This window comes from Cetorhinus maximus, chromosome 10 (genome assembly GCF_964194155.1).
Source record: "Cetorhinus maximus chromosome 10, sCetMax3.hap1.1, whole genome shotgun sequence".
In the NCBI taxonomy this organism is placed as follows: domain Eukaryota; kingdom Metazoa; phylum Chordata; class Chondrichthyes; order Lamniformes; family Cetorhinidae; genus Cetorhinus; species Cetorhinus maximus.
The window spans coordinates 21,650,909-21,671,600 of NC_135888.1; the positions used below are offsets into that span (position 1 = coordinate 21,650,909).

Genomic DNA, 20,692 nt, shown 5'->3' on the forward strand with positions numbered 1-20,692 from the left:
GCATACATATTAACTCAAAAATTTTTAAAAAACCATTTTAAAAAAATTATTCTTTCACAGGATGTGGGCTTCACTGGCTGGGCCGGCATTTATTGCCCATCCATAGTTGCCCTTGAGAAGGTGGTGGTGAGCTGCCATCTTGAACCGCTGAAGTCCATGTGGTGTAGTGCTGTTAGGGAGGGGGTTCCAGGTTTTTGACTCAGTGACAGTAAAGGAACAGCGATATATTTCCAAGTCAGGGTGGTGAGTGACTTGGAGGGAACTTCCAGGTGGTGGTGTTCCCATCTATCTGCTGCCCTAGTCCTTCTAGATGGTAGTGGTTGTAGGTTTGGAAGGTGCCGTCTAAGGAGTCTTGGTGAATTCCTGCAGTGCATCTTGTAGATGGTACACACTGCTGCTACTGGGTGTCAGAGGTGGGGGGAGTGAATGTTTGTGGATGTGGTGCCAATCAAGCGGGTTGCTTTGTCCTGGGTGGTGTCAAGCTTCTTGAGTGTTGTGGGAGCTGCACTCATCCAGGCAAGGGGGAGTATTCCACACTCCTAACTTGTGCCTTGTAGATGGTGGGCAGGCTTTGCGGGGGTCAGAAGGTGAGTTACTCATCACACGATTCCTAGCCTCTGACCTGCTCTTGTAGCCACAGTATTTATATGGCTAGTCCAGTTCAGTTTCTGGTCAATGGTAACCCCCAGGATGTTGATAGTGGGGGATTCAGTCATGGTAATGCCATTGAACATCAAGGGGTGATGCTTGGATTCTATCTTGTTGGAGATGGTCATTACTTGACGTTTGTGTGGTACGAACATTACTTGCCGTTTATCAGCTCAAGCTTGGATATTATCCAGGTCTTACTGCATTTGGACATGGACTCCTTCAGAATCTGAGGGGTTTCAAATGGTGAACACTCTGCAATCATCAGCGAACATCCCCACTTCTGACCTTACGATGGAAGGAAGGTCACTGATGAAACTGCTGAAGATGATTGGCCCTAGGACCCTGAGGAACTCCTGCAGCGATGTCCTGGAGCCAAGATGACTGACCTCCAACAACCACAACTATCTTCCTTTGTGCTAGGTATGACTTCAACCAGTGGAGTTTTCTCCGATTCCCATTGCCTCCAGTTTTGTGGGGGTTCCTTGATGCCACGCTCGATCTAATGTGGCCTTGATATCAAGGGCAGTCACTCTCACCTCACTTCGTGAGTTCAGCTCTTTTGTCCATGTTTGAGCCAAGGCTGTAATGAGGTCAGGAGCTGAGTGGCCCTGGCGGAACCCAAACTGGGTGACATGAGCAGGTTATTACTAAGCAAGTGCAGTTTCATATCACTGTTGATGGCCCTTTCCCTTACTTTACTGATGATCAAGAGTAGATTGATGGGACGGTAATTGTCCAAGTCTTCAGTACTATTGCTGGAATATTGTCAGGGCCCGTAGCCTTTGCAGCATCCAGTGGCTTCAGCCGTTTCTTGAAATCACGTGAAGTGAATCGAATTGGCTGAAGACTGGCATCTGTGACGCTGGGGACCTCCTTAGAAGGCTGAGATAGATCATCCACTTGGCACTTCTGATTGAAGATTGTAGCAAATGCTTCAGCCTTATCTTTTGCACTGATGTGCTGGGCTCCCCCATCGTTGAGGGTGGGGATACTTGTGGAGCTGCCTCCTCCAGTGAGGAGGTTAATTATCCAGCACCATTCATAGCTGGATGTGGCAGAACTGTAGAACTTAGATTTGATCCATTGGTTGTGGGATTGCTTAGCTCTGTCTATCACTTGCTGCTTATGCTGTTTGGTATGCAAGTAGTCCTGTGTTATCACCAGGTCGACATCTCATTTTTAGGTATGCCTTGTGCTGCTCCTGGAATGCCCTCCTGCACTCTTCATGGAACCAGGGTTGATCCCCTGGCTTGATGGTAATGGTAGAGTGGGGGAATACGCAAGGCCATGAGATTACAGATTGAGGAGGTGAGGCATCAGAGGGCTGCAGACCCAGCAACCTGGGTTGTTAGAATTAAATACTTGACACTTACAACAAAATGAAACAAGTGGGAAACTCACCTGCATGAGTACCTTGAGCCGATCAAGTGGAGCAGTGCATGTTCTGGACACAGCACCCGCACCTCCTCCCGCTACCAACTGTCGCCACCACATCCCAGTTTGCTTTTCCTCCTCTGTGAACTCGTCTGGAATTGTTAAACTCTCACCCACGTCAAAGATCTGAAACCACAAGTTGAGGCTTTTTTTTTTAAACTTCCTACAGCTAGGCACTTCTTTCAAAATAAACCCATGCATAAATGTAACAATCTTTTCAGTTAATAAATGGAGAATACCTGTACCCAAACTAGCAATTTTATTGATTTTGAGATAGCTTTATTTCAAGTAAGATGGAAGCAACATGCTCTCAAAGATTTTCTGGTGCAAACTATAAATCCATCTGCTGATATCCAAAGGTTATTTAAACTCAGATCTGTTGCTCAATTCAACTGCTGAGCAAGGAAACTTGGTTGCTGCACACCAATTGATGAGTCAGGGTACATTTACCAGTGTTACATTCTAAATAATTAATATTTAAACTAGGCTACAATGGAATTCAAACATCTCCCTTATTATGAAACAAGAACTAACAATTTTAAGTTGCCAAGTCTCATGTAATGTACAGATCACCACCATCTGCAGGAACACAATGATCCTGATCACAATTGCAAAATATCAATAATTAATAAAATTCTGATCTGGGAATTACAATTTTAAACAAACACTATTTTAAACAGCAAATAGATTTGCTGCATAAACCTAGTTATTGGAATTCAATCACCAGCAAGAGTGGCTTAGATATAGTAAGCCCTCCTCCCCCATCAAAAATAGCATATTGCCCAGGTGTGGCTTGGTGTGTTAGTACTTGGTGTGTAGAATAATGCCTGTAACCCAATTTGCTTGTAACATAATTGTGGTGCGATTCACACATTTAAAACATGCTCAAAAGTTCTATATTTTTCAGTCAACTTTCACTCTATTCAGACAACCCATCCCTTACCAAATCAATACACAATTAAGTTCAGGGTAACACTATTCATCTGTATTAACTAAATCTTTCACAAAAGAAAGACTACGCATTGTATCCAATCAAAAGCAAGTTTGATACCACCCAATATAAAATTTGCATGAGGCACTGGGTTCCAGGATCCATTCATTTTTTTAAAATGTGAACACAGGTTTTTCCAATGTTACCTTAAACATGCTTTATTATTGCTGAGGTACGGTGCCAATTTGTATGTGCCAATAGTTACCTTCCTTTTGACTTCTATCTGGTAGGTTATGAGGTCACTTCATGCAAACATATTGCTAAAAGATATACATGTCAAATTGTGACATCTGACATTGACCTGTCACCAAGTATTAGTTCATGGACTTAGTTACGTGAGCAAGTGATGTTATCAAAAGTAAAAAGTCAAAGCCAAAAATTCCAATCAATTTGAGCCACCAGCTCATTCCAGTGAAAAACCAGAACAATCTGCCTGCGCTGTTTAAGTTACTTAGACTGAAAGAGGAAAAAGCTCAGTTGGTCTAGATTAAGCTACACAAGGGCATGAAGCCAGAGAAGGAAAAGCAAATGAAACCCATCTCAAAATTTACAGCACACAGGCAGCCATTCTGTCCATTGTATCTGTGCTGGCTCTCTGAAATACCTTTTCCCTTAGTTTCATTCCCTTGCCTTTAGCCCATATATTATACCTTTTTCAATCAAATATTATCCATTCTCATATCATAAGCTATTAAAGATTTTGCTTCCACCAACGTATTTTCAGGGGCATTCTTTTTCCTAACAAATCTTGAGTAAAAATACCTCCCACACTCTCCCTTCATTCTTTTGGTGATGCTCTTTGGTTTACACCTTCTAGTTATCAAATTACTGATCACCAGAAATAATTTCCCCCCTATTTACCTCAGCAAAAATTTCAATTTCAAACACCTCTATCCGATCTCAACTATTTTTGTTCCAATGAAAAGAGCCCAGTTTCTTTAATCCCTCTTCATATCTAAAGCCCATTCTCATCCCTGGGGTTGTCTTAGTGAATCTCTTCTGCAACCTTTCCACATCAACATTGTTCCTAAAGTAAAAAAGTGAATTATTCCGGCTTTGCCCTAACCAATGATTTATGTAGGTTTAACGTAATTCCAAATACTTCCTAGAGTATTCTTCTTACACAAGTTCATTTATGAAATTCACAGGGCAAAAGTTTCTGCTCCAACACAATGTACTAATGAATGATAACTGAGAATGAGTTAGTCCTGAACATTAATGGACATCTCAAGTGTTTATTTTCCACTACTGATTTTATTACAGGCTTGTGCCATGCTCACTTGGAGCACATGTGCAGAAGTTAAGAACAAGACATTGGATCAGGGGTGTAGGAGCTGTCAAAACATTAAGCTACAGCTAGCTAATTTCAGGTAGTCATTCTCAATACACTACGTGCTGGACTTACTGTGGAGTGCTTCCAGTACAGGATTATTTCAGGAATGTTGTCCGCTGGATGTAGAAGGTGATAATCTCGCCACTCATTCCAGTCAATTGTCATTGTTCCATTTTTATCCATGCTGTTAAAAAAAGCAAAGCAAGACAACAAAAGCATGAAGTTAAGTTGTGGTTGCTACATATACAAACTCTACCATTTAATGCAACAGTTATAATCTACATATACGTGGTAGAATCCAATATTTTAAAACATTAGAATTTTATATTATAAGGTGTTGTTGCAGGAATAGGAGGTGAAGGTTTATCAGCATGTAACTAACTAGCATTATAGGCTCATGAGTTTATGCAAGGATAATTATTCAAACCTATTTTACAAATCAGGGAAGGGTGAAGCTGCACAAGATGAAAACAAATGTGTGTTAATAATTTCTATGAAGGAGAGCAGACAGAGAAAGTAGACAGGATTACACTGGTACTTACTATACAATAGGGCCCCAGAGGTGCCCTCTCCAAATTCTGAAGACAGAAAGCAAAAGATGCAGAAAACAGCACAGATAAAGTATTTTGTACATTTAACAGAGGACATAGAACAAATACACTTTGCTGCACCACCTCATCCTCGGCACTACAAGCTGCACAATCTTTCCTAGGCAAAGCTACTATCCCAATATTCTTTTTTTTTTAAAAAAACACATTCACAAATGTTTAAAAGTTCTTTCTGCCCCAATATCACCTCCATGGAGGCAGGTTCAGTTGAGGCACTCAAGAGGGCATTGGATTGGATGATTGCTGGAGTAGAAACAATGTGCAGGTTCACAGGGAAAAGGCAGGAGAATGGCACTAAGTTAGAATGCTCAAAGGGCTGGTGCAGACATGATGAGCTGAATGGCCTCCTTCTACACTAACAGTTCTGTGATTCTGATGGCAACTTGTATTTTGCAGGGTTACTAGATCATTTTCTCTCAAACTACTGTAGGGATGTCACCCAACTATACAAGTCACAAGTACCCTGCAGAGGATACAATCTCAGGGGGAGGTGACATGAATGTGGAGTATCTTTACTCTGGAAAAAAAAATTAGTATTGCAGACAGTGTCATTTGGCTAAACAACATAAGGGAGTGCCAAATAGGGCTCAGAGTATTTTCTTTAACGTGTTGGCCAATCCTGTCAAAAGAGTTTTAAAAAGAGACAATCGTGGGACACGAGGATATGAAAAAAAATTGAAATTCTATTGTTATTTTCGTAAGAATACTAATTTGTTTAAAATTAATGCAGAAAAAAAACAGCTTCAGACAGATGCATCAGCATAATTACAAGGCCAAAGATTTCCAGGGGTAAGAGGTGGGAGATATCAGAACACATTCAGCTGGAGGCTGTGCAGTAGCATTTCGTACTCAAGTACCAGCTACTGAGTGGAAGGATTCAAGGTTGATCCTAATTTTACGAAGTTCCATTTTTATTCCTAATGCATGGGGAGGCACTAAAGTCAAGGCCAAATGCCAAATAGATGAAAAATGAAAGGATGCATCTTTACAAGGCAGTTCTCATGTACCTCCACCCAAGCAAGATCTGGTGTATGACCAGGATATGGAAAAGGGAAGAAATAAACTCTATAATTGCACAGAAATTCCTAAATAGAGGGGCAGGAAGTTTCAAAGGAAAACTTCACAAATTGGTAATGACGGTGCAGGACATTTATAATGAGTCACTAAAAAAATGACTGCTCATCTAAGTAGCACGGCTCACCGTTTCAGGATCTTTTCTGCCTGCTGCTCTGAAATGTGCACTCCAAGGTCACGCAGCGACTGCATGATTTCTTGTGCATCAATTTTACCTGAAAAATCAAGAAAAATTCTTACTGCTTAACACGATTAAATCTGTAGATATATTTCTTACCAGGCCATACTACAAACCTTACACGACAATGCTGCACTGCAGTGTTTGAGATTTAAGCTAGAATTTGGAATTCACTTAACTGTGTGCATTTTTAGATTGTGCTGAATTAACAATTTAGTTCTTACCATCATTTTTTTTATCCAGGCTTTTGAAAACCAGTCGGAGCTTCTTCTCATGGTCTTTTAAATAATGAACAAATTCTTCAAAATCCAGTTGGCCATCACAGTCTTTGTCACCAGCTTTTACAACTTTCTGTTTTAAAAAGACAAAATAAATATTTTACAGACAATAGAGGAATGGGAATGATGTGAAACGTTTTTCACGAAAAACCCATCACATCCCCATGCCTTTTGGTGTGGGTAATTCAATCTTGAAGGGGAGGATCAAAGTCTGTACATCTGCCATTTGCGAGTGCTTATTGACTAAATAACATCCTTTAAAGTCAGATACAAAGGGATTTGTGTGAGATCACTTTCATTATAATTATAATTTTGTTCAATGCCTAATTTACAGATTTTTTTCAAGGTCCTTTGGTGCAAAGGGTTTTTCTTTTGTGTAAGCAGGTTTCTGAAGTACTAATCCACAAATACCAGATATTACAGGCTTTTCTACAATTCATCTTGACAACAGCTCAGACAAATTAAAACTGTTGGTCCATCATACAGACTATAAAAATAACAATCTATGCTTAGAACGTAAAGATATTCTGCGTCTTCTTCATCAAATGCAAACTCTACCCATACCTGAACATTTGCCTGCATTGAAGGGGCTGCAGGTTATAATTTAAAACTCTTCATGTTGTCTGGGCAATTTGTTTTTTTTTAAAAAAGTGTAACAAGCTGACCTTTTCCAACGTAGCTAAGATCACCATTAATGGAATTTGGTCACCTCATACTCAAGCCATTCATGCAGGCATCTAGTGTAGTGTACATTTGTACTGATTTTTTCTTAAAAGGAAGGCATTGAAATGCGAAGGGTAAGCATTCCATTGCTACTTTTAAGATTTGTCACAATATATAATTGTCTGGTACTACAATGAACAAAAAGCATATGATTAACTTAATGGTTCTTCCACACTTGACACAAGCATAAGCTAAACAGCCTCCTTCTGTGCCATAAAAAAAATCCAAGAATCACAGCAGAGATTTTATTTCCTTCCCACCCTCAAATATACATTATCAAGATGCACTTTGGAGCATGACTTTTAAATAGTTAGGGTCGTGATTACACTGCACCTGATACAAAATTTTTATTGGAACTTGACCTTTCGTATGTGGCGATCAGGTTCCTCACTAAGCTGAATTGCAATGTCAGCTGATAATAAGCCTCAGCAATCCAGACAGCTAACTGTTCACTCCATTACTAACATCAGATATACTATAATTAAGGTTTTGTAGCTCCCTGTTTCAAAGCAAATGCACATGTACAAAGCTGGCTCTGATAAATAAAAATCATAATGGAGGTGGGTAAGTCACCCTGGACTCCAAAATTGTGTAGTCTCAACATTGTACATGCAGTGGGATTAGTAGGAAGGAATTCTCCATTTTGTTCTATACAGCAAACTCAAATTCAACCACTCAGACAATGTGCTGAGCGCAAACCTTGAAGTAATGCATTGGAGCAAGACATACCCTGCAAGGGTTGCTTGCCTGACTTTTTGACCAGAAAACAGCATGGGACACTGTGGAAAAAGAGGACCCTTTCTTTAAAATGCTTCTCATTAAGATATTGATGGGACAGTCAATATCTACAAGCAGTGCCAAATACAGCCCTGCAACCTGTACTATTGACATGGTAAAAGCAGATTCATTCTCAAAGGTTCAATAAGCTATTTCACTGCTAGACTTCTAAGAAAGTAACATGTGATGGTTATAAGAAGTCTGGGCCAGTGCATGCATTGGAAAGCATTTATATATCTTTAGTATCTTGAATGTTTGCTTTGCTAATCATTTATTAAAAAGCCTCGTTAAAAAATGATAATCTGAGAGGAATCCTAATGCTCATGGTTTGACCACTCAGAAATCCTCAGTAGGGAATTAAATTTTGGAAGTTTCAGCTCAGATGCTACAATTCTGGTGAGGTAAGGTTCCAGATACAAAGTTAACTTGCTGTGGGAGACCTGCTGTGTCTTCTCAATATTTATTTTTCAAATTTCCAGCATTGCCTTGACTACAAAGTAATTCTTAATAAAATATGCAAATTCAGCAAGGTTGCAATATTGCAACATTAACATTTTAACAGTAACACCAACCTATTACAGCCACAAAAGACGACATGAGACAAGAACAAAATAATGCACTGTAATGCACATTGTAAGTTGCAAGTCTGACCACCCACTCAGAATTCTTTTTTTTTTGAGTTGTGCTGCTTTGGGAAGAGACCAGAAAGAAAAAGGAGTCTTTGCTGTGATATTATCAGTCAGCTTCCAGTAACTGGTATAAAACTACTGACATTAACAGGAATTTGTAAGTGGGAGGCTTTAGCCTATCCCATTCCCACAGCTAGTACACGGTGAGTCATTCAGAAAGCAGCCGATTATTGCCGGAATGTTGAACATTTAGAAATATAGGGAAGTGTCTTCTGAACAGCCATCAAATAGCACAGGATTCCTAAAAGTTAAAAATCCTACGAAACACCTGAAATTATTAGGTACCGACAAGCCCGAAATACTTCAGACTGCATTATGATTTACCTGTCTCCATTGACGATAGGTTGATAACTCCTGTGAAGGGATGAAAAGGCTGAGCTTGGACCAAGATTTTAGCTCAGCAGGCAGCCGTCCTGATTCAAAGTATTCAAATTCTCTTTCCAAACTATCTGGTACTGGTACAGTTAAACATAGGCACAGCATATTGACTGGATTTTTTGTTAAAAGTTTAATTCTTTACAAATTCAGATGTATCAATAATAAATAAATTAAAAATTCTTACACTTAAGCAGCCACTACTGAGGCACTGCTGAAATGCCGGCTGACTGAAGATCGTATTACTGTCTACGTCATTTTTATAACAGAGATCAGTTTCCTCTGCCCTTCCTGTCTACGCAGTCTCGTGACACCCGGCATTCTCACCAGTCACAAGCACAGATCTACAAACTTAATATAGCCACTCAAGTTAAGTCTTGCTGTGGATTAGTAACCAAGGATTCTCAACTCACTTTCAGAAAAATATCTAAAACGCACTCGAAGACAAACTGTTGTTACAAAATGTAATACTTTGTTTTATATTACATTAAACATACCTGATTCAATGATGCATACTGGCCAGTAAAGTATTGATTGCATATTGATCATTAATTTGTCTGGCAATTCTCCAGAGTTTTGCAAGGAGCACAATGACGTTCAAACATACGTAAATGAATAAAGTTCATCAACATAAGTGCTGTTATAAGTTCAAATAGTTCAAGATATTACATTTTAAAGATACCATGAACTTTCATATAACCAATTGTGTACACTATTTCAAAATGTACACTTGAACTCCACTAAAGTGAAAAAATATTTGGCCTTGGAAGCGACCCCATTTTTCTACATTAAACTCCATCTGCCAAGTTTTGCCCACTCACTCAACCTGTCTATATTCCCTTGCAGATTCCTTATGCCCTCATCACAACATGCCCTACCATCTATTTCTGTATCAGCAGCAAATTTGGATACATTACACTCTGCCCTCTCCTCCAAGTCATTAATATATATATTAAATAATTGAGGCCCTAAGACTGATCCTTGTGGCACTCCACTAGTTACACCTTTCCAACCTGAAAAAGACCCATTAATGCCGACTCTGTCTTCTGCGTGTTAACCAATCCTCAATCCATACTAATACATTACCCCCAATACTGTGAGCTTTTATCTTGTGCAATAACCTTTACTGTGGCACCTTATCAAATGCCTTCTGGAAATCCAAATACACTACATCTACCGGTTCCCCTTTATCAACCCTGCTTGTTATATCCTCAAAGAACTCTAGCAAATTTGTCAAACATGATTTCCCTTTCACAAAACCATGTTAACTCTGTTTGAATGTGTTAAGCTTTCCTAAATGTCTTGCTATTTCTTCCTTAATAATGGACTCTAGCATTTTCCCAATGACTGAGTGATGTAATAGCACTGTGCACTGGAACCTCAGTGTTGGGTACCGTAGAGTGGGCTGTTCCATAGCAGTAATGACTGTGCCTTGGGACCAAATGGATCAACATTGCCCCTAGGCTGCAAACACACATTTATCATGACAAGATAAACAGCCTTGCCCTGGCAACAATTGAAGGATAAACTGAAGGCAAAAATAGTAGAGGAAGAAAAACCAGATGGGTGGATAATATTGAGATGCGGACTGAGAGGCGGGAGGTTTGAAGAAAGCCAGAGAAGAAGTAATGGGGCCAATGGCCTCGTCTTAAGAATATGGCGAAAACGGTGATGACAATGACCATAAAACTTAGCAAAAAACCAAAGAACCCTAATGGCTCAATGAGTAAATTCGTAACAGCCATAGAGACCAGGACAGTACCTGACTTGAAACCTTGCATAAGTGAAGTTAGGAGTTTTCAGCTGAAGAGTGAAAAGAAAAGTAAAACAATGATGGGGCTCACTTTTATCAACAGCAATTCCTGCTTTAAGTGTATATCTGTGGATCCCTTGAGTAAAACATGAGTTGGTTTTAAACTGGTGCTCTTTTAATTTGGATGTCATAAGCTGCCACCTTGAGTTTAATGCAGCTCCCTCCTCCTGGTAGCAAAATCAAAGTTGAAATACTGGGACTATGATTCTGCTGCTAGGAAAAAGTAATCAAAATTGTGAACTCAAGGAGCCAGCTCACAAACTTCAGCCCCCCCCCCCGCCACGATCCAAACTAAAAGCAGCTTTGAGCTAATTTAAGCTCACAAGGATAATGGTTGCCTCAGTGAAATAGCAGAGGGATAACAAGACCACACCCTGGAGCAAACAACTAGCTTTTAGATGGGATAAACTGAGAAAATTAAAAAATTAATTCAGCTTAAAACAAAAACAAAATGGTAGCCCTGAGATTGCTTTGGATGGTGTTTGGGTGGGGTGGGGGGGGGGGCGCGCGGCTGGGGGTGGTGGTAGGCGGTTCTATTGTTCTCCAGTCATATCTTTAGTAGGCAATATCAGAAACTCCCAAGAAGCCAAGTAGGCCTTGGCTTAGGTCTATAACATAAACAGAACATGCTGGAAGAACTCAGTAGGTCTGGCAGCATCTGTGGAGAGAGAAACAGAGTTAACGTTTCAAGTCCGCATGAATCTTCTTCAAGTCATATGGACTCGAAACGGTCACTCTGTTTCTCTTTCCACAAATGTTGCCAGACCTGCTGACTTTTTCCAGCATTTTGTTTTTATCTCAGATTTCCAGCATCTGCAGTATTTTAGCTCAGGTCTGTACCATTTCTATACATTTCTTGGTGGCTTTAACAGAATGTCTGTCTGGCCCTTGCAAGACAAGTAATGGGCTAGGTGCACAGATGATTGAATTTCATCTGGCATAGGACAGACAAAAACCTGAAGATGCAGCTTTTCTTGAGAATTTGAGAAAAGAAAAATCCATTAGGCACGATACGGCTTTTTCATTGTATCCCTCAATTATCAATTCAGTAGTACATCCAAATTCTTGAACATTATACAGTTTCAAAGATGTTTCCTAGTACCTTATTCCATAGTATTTTTGACCATTTGGCTGAAAAAAAATCCATTTGACCACCTTTCTGAATTTTGCTTTCTCAGCACTTAACCTATGCCTCCTTGAATTTAAGGGCTTTACTATAGGAACAACTTAAAAATCTTGAACACTTCAATCTAATCACTGTTACATCTCTTCTCAGCAAGTCCAGCTTGCTTAACATTTCCTCATAGCTCAGATTCAAGGGTGCCAGAATCAACTATTGACTAATCACCTAAAAGACCCCCAGAGGGAAAACTTCCCGATTGATAGATGTTAACATTTTAACTTAACAGAAAGCTTTCAATACTCCAAAGTGACAGCACCAGCTGTTTTACTCAACTGGTCAGTGTTATTAAGCAGTTCACAAGATAAGCCAGCCAGAATTCTGTGGGGTAGCTGAATACCCAGTGTTACTTCAAAACATATCAGGGACTATTTTCATCTGTGAAAGGCTTAACTGCAACAATGAGTAGCACAAAATAAATTGTGAATAAGTATGTAATTCCCTTATCTAACATTAAAGCCTCTCACCTTGGTTATAACAGACTTCACACTAAAGTCCATATACAAGTTATGAAAAGTTAGAATCAGCCATCGTGGTTTATTTTCCATCAAACAAAAATGCACAGTTTGATAGGTATGAATCTGAAATGGCTAAATAGCTTCTCATTCTGGTGGCAAACGGAAGTGTAGTTTTCTTTTGATACTGACAAGGCTGGCACAGTTCGTATCCATTCCTAGTTCCCTTGAGGTGATGGTGATGGGCTTTCTTGAACTGCTGCAGTGAATATGCTCAAAAAAAAATGCAGTTAGGTAGGGAGCTCCAGGATTCTGACCCAACAACAATGAATGAATGGCAATATATGTATAAACTCAGGATGATGTAAGACTTGGACATGAAGTGTGAGGTGGTGGTGATTCTTGTCCTTCTAGGCAGTTGGAGGTCATGGTTTTGGGTTTTGCTGAACAGATCATAAGATGGCACAAATAATAGGCATGGTTTGATGCTGGTGGAGGGAGTGATGTTCAAGCCAGCAGGGGTGTTGATCAAGCAGACTGCTTTGTCCTAGATGGTGTCAAGCTTTGTTAATTGTAAGTGGTGGAGAGGCTTTGGGAAATCAGGAGATGAGCCACTTGTTAAAGAACACCCAACCACAGCATTTAGGTCAAAAACAAAAATAGCTGGAAAAATTCAGCAGGTCTGACAGCATCTGCGGAGAGGAATACAGTTAACGTTTCGAATCCGTATGACTCTTAATCAGAACTAAAGAAAAATAGAAATGAGGTGAAATATAAGTTGGTTGAGGGGAGTGGGTCAGGTGGAGCTGGATTGAGGGCCAGTGATAGGTGGAGGCAAAGAAGAGATTGCCAAAGAAGTCATAGACAGAAGAACAAAGGGGTGTTGATGGTGGTGATATTAGCTAAGAAATGTGCTAATGGTGACATTAAGGGTAGAAAGCAGGACGAGCAAGTGACAGATAGCCCTGGTGGGGGTGGGGGGAAGGGATCGAAATAAGCTGAAAGGTGGAGATAAAACAATGGATGGAATTAACTTTAAAAATAATAGAAATAGGTGGGAAAAGAAAAATATATATTGAAAAAAAATGATAAATTATTGGGAAAAGGGGGATCGGAAAGGGGGTGGGGATGGAGGAGAGAGTTCATGATCTGAAGTTGTTGAACTCCATGTTAAGTCCGGAAGGCTGCAAAGTGCCTAATCAGAAGATGAGGTGCTGTTCCTCCAGTTTGCGTTGAGCTTCACTGGAACATTGCAGCAGGCCAAGGATGGACATGTGGGCATGAGAACAGGGTGGTGTGTTGAAATGGCGAGCGACAGTGAGTTTTTCCAGCTATTTTTGTTTTTGTTTCAGATTTCCAGCATCCGCAGTATTTTGCTTTTATCACAACATTTAGGTGGATGATGTAGTTCAGTTTCTGCTCAATAGTGACTTTTAAGATGTTGCAAGGCTGTGCATTGGCACTGAATGTCATGGGGAGGTTATGCTCTTGCTGAAAATGGTTATTGCCTGGCACTTGCAAATGTTATCTGGCGCTCATCAGCCCAAGCCTGGATGTTGTCCAAGTCTTGTTGCATGCAGGCATGGACTGATCTGAGGAATTGAAAATAGAGCTTAACACTGCAATCATTCACAAAGCTTCAGACTTAATGATGAAGGGAAAGCTATTACTTAAACAACTGATGATAATTGGGACCAGAACAAAGCCCCGAGGAATCTAACAGTAATACCCAGAGACTGTGTGTAAGATTGGCTTCCAATGATCACAGTCACCTTCCCTCACAACAAGTACAACTCCAGCCACTGGAGAATTCCCCCTCGATCCCCATAGGCAACATCAAGGCCCAGTGACCAGGTTTACTTGGGCTCTTAATGCAGGTGGCAATGACTTACATTTATATAACACCTTTCACATTTATATAACACCTTTCATGAATGCTGAAAATCTCAAAGCACAAAGCTAACGAAATACTTCTGAAGTGTCACTGTGATAACAAAGAAAGCATGGAGTCAATTTTGGAAAGCTGCCATGAACAGTAACGTCATAATGGCCAGATAATCTATTTGCGATGTTGATTGAGAGATAAGTATTGGCCAGCAGTCCGATGGCATTCCTCTCCAGGTATTTTGCTCTAGGTGTTAACCTGCTTATTTCAAATGGGTTAATGCTTTTTCTAAATAAAGAAATTAAATGTCATGAATGCATTAAGTTTTCTATTAATAGCAAAATTCATTTCCAAGCTTCTTGGTTTTAATGGCATTTTTAAAAATCAGTTGAATCCGCCCCCCCCGGTCTTCATTTAAATTTCCAACAGAAATGCATTGATACAAAGAAGCTATGACTGGTTATGGCTGCAGCAGTTCATGAAGGCAGCTCATCACCACCTTCGAGGGCTCAGAGACTCAGACTCTTGAGCATAGAAGGAGGCCATTCAGCCCATCGTGTTTGCACTGGTCAAAAAGATCTGACTACACTAATCCCATTTTCCAGCACTTGGTCCATAGCCCTGGAGGCTATGGCAACGCAAGTGAATTAGGGATGGGCGATAAATGCTGGCCCAGCCAGTGACGTCCACATCCCATGAATGAATTTTTAAAAATTCAAAAAGCTGGCGCAGACATGATGGGCTAAATGTGCTGTAACAATTATGTGAATTATAACTAGATGGTTGAAAAGGCATTCCTGCAATGGGTGGAAATTTGAATGACAAATCACTTATGTGGAGCAACAACAGAAGATGCCCAATTCAAGGGATTAAGATGACCAGCCACTTAAGAGAAGCCACATGGGGTATAGATTAAAAACATTACATTCAAAGCTATTTCTCAGGTGGATTGGCCGGCCTACCAATGGTATAAAGAGGGAAATTTAAAATAACTTTTTACTTCAGCCAAATTGCACAGTTCATTAATATGCTTGGTCAAGATCCTGGAACTCCCTCCCTAACAGCACTGTGGGTGTACCTACACCACATACCCTGCAGGGGCTCAGGAAGGCAGCTCACCGCCACCTTCTCAAGGGCAGTTAGGAATGGTCAATAAAACTGGCCTCGTCAGTGACACCCACATCCTGGGAACAAAAATAAAAAATTCAGACCAATATGAAGTGCAGGTCAGACACTGAACTTGTTTAAATTAATACACAGAAAAAAAAGGTTCTCCCTTCTCCACTGTTATTCTTACTAATCCTTACTTAGATTTTGATTTTTTTTAAATAAAAGAAACTGGTATTCTTACCCAAATATTATTCATATTTATCAAATAATTTCTTATTAAATAAACTAACTGCCTATTTCCTCAACTGCAATGTCAAAATATTATGGAATCCTTCATTTTATGCAGGGGACAAGCGTCTGTACATAACAGCAGCCAGTCAGTTTCCCAGACAAGCTGAATATTGAAATGAAATACATGCTTGGCAAATGTGCAATAAAATACCTGCACAGAAGGTCCAGAAGCCTTACAGAAAAGATGGAAGAAAAGGAGGTGCAAGCCCATTAAAACATTCCTGGTCAACAAAAAATCTTTGTTCCAAGGGGAGAAAGTTTATGGAAGGCTGGGGAAGAGAAGGGGGCAGCTAGGGAAAGCCCTTCGGGACACAGGGTCAATTAATGACATGAATGCTTCTGTAATTTGTCATGCAATAAGGGAAGAGGAAAGCTCCAAATAGCAAATCACTCAATTTGCTGATTAGTTCGTCCTAGTCCAGGAACAGGATTCTTTTTCACTCCAAAATAAGCTGCATAGGCATTCCAATTTTGTACAAAGGCCATTTTCTATCTTTGTTTCAATGGAAGTCATAAATCAGGAAGAAAACAATGGGTTGATCCAAACAGTTTAAAACAATTCAGCTGCGATCCACATATTCCGCTATACTACTTACATGGATTAAAGATGTAGAGTTCATCTTTGCCAGTCTGTACTGGTAACTTGCTGAAAGACACCCTCATGACTGTTAATTAACAACACTTCCCTCCATTACAACAGTGACCACACAAAAATACATCACTGGCTGTAAAGAACTTTGGGACATCCCGAGGCTCTGAAAAGGTATCTATCTAGCACAAGTTCTTTCTTTACAGCTGAAAATCAATGATTTAACAATTTATAAAAGTAATGACGACATTTTAAATTATTTGTGATCCCTTTAATTTCAGGTGATTTTCATATGAACTAAACTAAACTACAAAAAGAATCTTTTTGTTCAGCAAAAGTTAGCTGAAGGGGAAAGTACTTCCAACCATTTCAATTTCCAAAGAATCGTGTTCTATACCCCCGCCCCCACTCATCTACTCTGTTATATTCCTCTCAGTATCAAAATGCATCCTCTCCCAAACAAACATGCCCAGCATAGAGATGCTGATCACTCAATACCCGCTGCGTTCAGCAGGAAATGTCCTTCGTATACCTGGCACCTTCATATCCCGAAACAATTGCTCTACTCTGAAACAAAAACAAAAATTGCTACTCAGCAGATCTGACAGCACCTGTGGAGAGGAAGACAGAGTTAACGTTTCAAGTCCATATGACTTCATCAGAACTGAAGAGAAATAGAAACGTAGTGAAATATACTGTTTAAGGGGGGGTTGGACAGGTGAAGCTGGATAGAGGGCCAATGATAGGTGGAGGCAAAGGAGATTGCCAAAGATGTCATAAACAAAAGGTCAAAGGGGTGTTGATGGTGGTGATATTAGCAAAAGGATGTGCTAATGGTGACATTAAGGATAGAAAGCAGGATGAGCAAGTGACAGATGGCCCTAGTGGGGGTGGGGTGGAGGAAGGGGATCGAAATAGGCTAAAAGGTGAGGATAAAACAATATGGAAATAAATTGTAAAAATAATAATAGAAATAGGTGGGAAAAGAATAAAAATGTATATAAAAATTTATATAATAATTATTAGAAAAAAAGGGGATAAAAAAGGGGTGAGGATGGAGGAGAGAGTTCATGATATGAAGTTGTTGAACTCAACATTAAGTCCGGAAGGCTGTAAAGTGCCTGATCGGAAGACGAGGTGCTGTTCCTCCAGTTGGTGTTGAGTTTCACTGGAACATTACAGCAGGCCAAGGACAGACATGTGGGCATGAGAGCAGGATGGTGTGTTAAAATGGCAAGCAACAGGAAGATCTGGGTCATGCTTGCAGACAGACCGAAGGTGTTCCACGAAGCGGTCACCCAGTCTGTGTTTGATCTCTCCAATGTAGAGGAGATCACATTGGGAGCGGCAAATGCAGTAGACTAAATTGAGGGAAGTGCAAATGAAGTGCTGCTTCACTTGAAAGGAGTGTTTGGCCCCTTGGACGGTGAGGAGGGGGGGGAAGTAAAGGGGCAGGTGTTGCAACTTCTGCGGTTGCACGGGAAGGTGCCATGGGAGGGGGTTGAGGTGTAGGGGGTGATGGAGGAGTGGAACGGGGGTGTGGGGGGGGGGGGGGGTGTGTGTGTGTGTGTGTGAAGGGAAGATGGGTTTGGTGGCGGAAATGGCAGAGGATAATCCTTTGAATGCGGAGGCTGGTGGGATGAAAAGTGAGGACAAGGGGACCCTATCATGGTTCTGGGAAGGCGAGGAAGGTGTAAGGGTGGAGGCGCCAGAGATGGGTCGGACACGGTTGAGGGCCCTGTCAACCACTATGGGTGGAAAACCTCGGTTAAGGAAGAAGGAAGACATGTCAGAACAACTGTTTCGGAAAGTGGCATCATCGGAACATGTGCAATAGAAGCGAAGGAACTGAGAGAATGGGATGGAGTCCTTACATGAATCAGGGTGCGAGGAGCTGTAGTCGAGGTAGCTCTCGGAGTCGGGAGGCTTATTATGAATATTACAAGCTGTCCAGATGCTGTCAGACCTGCTGAGTTTTTCCAGCAATTTTTGTTTTTGTTTCAGATTTCCAGCATCCGCAGTATTTTGCTTTTATCTTAGTGCTATACTCTGAACTCGGCTGCAGCATGAGATTCCCAGGAAGACAGCTGAAACTCAGGGATGTCCTCAAAGGGATCCCCGCCAACATATTGGAGTCCCCTGTTTGTGACTGAACAAAGTGGAGATGTTTCATTCACGAAGACACTGAACACATCTCGGGACTTTGTCAGCAACATGCAGAGGCTAAGTTGAGGCGTTGGAGTGTGCACAAACCTACAAACAACTTGTCTACCCGATCTTCATGTACCACCTGCGTCACATGTAGTAGGTCTGCAGATTACACATTGAACTTGTCATCTCAGAACCAATGATCTAGAACTGGGGGAGGGAAGAAGCGGAAGAGGAGGAGATCACACTATAACTTTTCGCCCCATTCAAACCCTTTTCATATGACAAAAAGAGCAATCCTATGTCAGTCGCTATCTGCCTGACCAAAAAAGGCACTAAGGATTAATCTTTGCCCAGTTATTTTCCATTTCACTGATATACTACACATGTTGCAACAACATATTTATATAGTGCCTTTCAAGCAAAAATACAGTCCCAAGGCAGTTCACAGGAGCATAATAAAAATGACACGAGCCAAATAAGGAGACATTAGGTCAGATGACTAAAGAGTTGGCCAAAGAGGCAGGTTTTAAGGGGTGTCTCAAAAGAAAAAGTGAGGTAGAATAAGGAAGAAAATTATATTTAATTTACTCAGATATCTCATACCTTAATGACCTCCCTTGATTTTAACTACTAACAAGAAGCTTCAGCACAGAATCTAGTGCCGTGCTGAAGGATTGCTCCACTGTCAGAGGTACCATTCTTCAGATTGAGAAGTTGGATCAAGGCCCCATCTTTCCCTCTCCAGTGGGCATAAAAGATCCCATTTCTGTACTTCAAGAGCAGGGGAGAGCTTTTTGCTATTCTGGCCAACATTTATCTTTTACCTGTAAACATCTGGTCTTTCATTTAATTGCTATTTGTGGGATCTAACCATGTGCAAATTAGCTACCACATTTCCTATGTTACAACATAAGGCTGCACTTCAAAAAGTACTTAATTGAAAGGTACAAATCAATGCAAATCATTTTACTCCAATTGCATCATTCGAGTTACTGGATTTCTACACACTCAGCTGCCCCAAGTCTGCCTTCTGCATCCCCCCCTTCTTCAATACAGGTTATTATTTTTTTTAATTGGTTGATGGGATGTGTGTAAAGCTGGCAAGGCACCAGGGACTGCCCATCCTTGGGTGCCTTGAAAAGACGATTAGAAGCATTTTAGTAGTGAGTGTTTTTACAATGGAGTGGTTCACTAGCTTACTTACTTAGGAAGACATTAAAAGTCAATCACACTGTGGGACTAGAATCACATGTAGATCAGACTCAGTGGGTATGTCATGTACTCTTCCTTGAAGAATATCAAGGAATCAATTTTTGAACAATCCAGCAGCTTTCATGGCCATCCCGTTATCAAATATTGCCAGATTTATTAAATTTTTTCACAACTTGTCATAATGAATTTGAACACCAACCTCTGGACTGATGGTCCAATACCATAACCATCTCTACCATACCCAATCCCAAAGCCTGCCACATTCTGTACTTCGTGATCCTAGACTAGAAATTCTTGTTATTACTCTCAAATAGTCAGGTAATTCTGTACCATAAATAGGAAAGTAAAATTATGTGTACCAAAATACAGGCCCAGTATATACAGGATAAGATTTGCCTTTAACAGCAGCAATGAAACAATAGGACCAACTCAAATTTTCAGAACTAATGTATCTCTCTTGTCTACTCTCTATGCAACAATCAACTAGTATTAATTTTACAAGAATCTGGTTGTTAGATAATTCACTCCAATACAATTTTAAAAATTGCAACTGTTACCACAAAAGGAAATTCCTAAAATATACAGACCACCTTACCCCCAATTTAAAATTGTTGTGCAAAAAGTTACAAAATGAACACTTCCTCCTTACGAGAATTGCCAGTTACAGTAACCTTCAGACACCTGACTAACATACAATTACTTCTAGATATAACTAATTTCAAGAAGTCCCTTGCTTCTTTCATTGTGGAAAACATTCTGTGTGCAAACAATGGTCAGAGGGAAACATGGGCAGCATTTTATCAGTGGCAAACTGTTCTTGACAGTGGAACAGGAAGTGTGTCACTTCCGTGCTCTCGCTTTCTCCCATTTCCTCACACAATTACAATTTAAAGTG

General features: G+C 40.4%; 1 protein-coding gene across 2 annotated transcripts in view; it reads right to left on the reverse strand.

The window, feature by feature from the left end:
* The window catches only part of slc25a25b (solute carrier family 25 member 25b), a 46,404-nt gene that overhangs the window by 5,518 nt on the left and 20,194 nt on the right, over positions 1-20,692 (reverse strand). Inside the window, exons 1-5 of one of the 2 annotated variants that reach the window (XM_078550107.1) lie at positions 9,061-9,353; positions 6,494-6,620; positions 6,219-6,306; positions 4,482-4,593; positions 2,053-2,211 (exon numbers count right to left, since the gene is read on the reverse strand). In XM_078550107.1, coding sequence (XP_078406233.1) covers positions 2,053-2,211; positions 4,482-4,593; positions 6,219-6,306; positions 6,494-6,620; positions 9,061-9,219 — 645 coding nt within the window. In that variant the 5' untranslated portion in view covers positions 9,220-9,353. Of the gene's footprint in view, positions 1-2,052; positions 2,212-4,481; positions 4,594-6,218; positions 6,307-6,493; positions 6,621-9,060; positions 9,354-20,692 lie in introns of those variants that run through there. The other variant, XM_078550106.1, reaches the window with a different exon arrangement.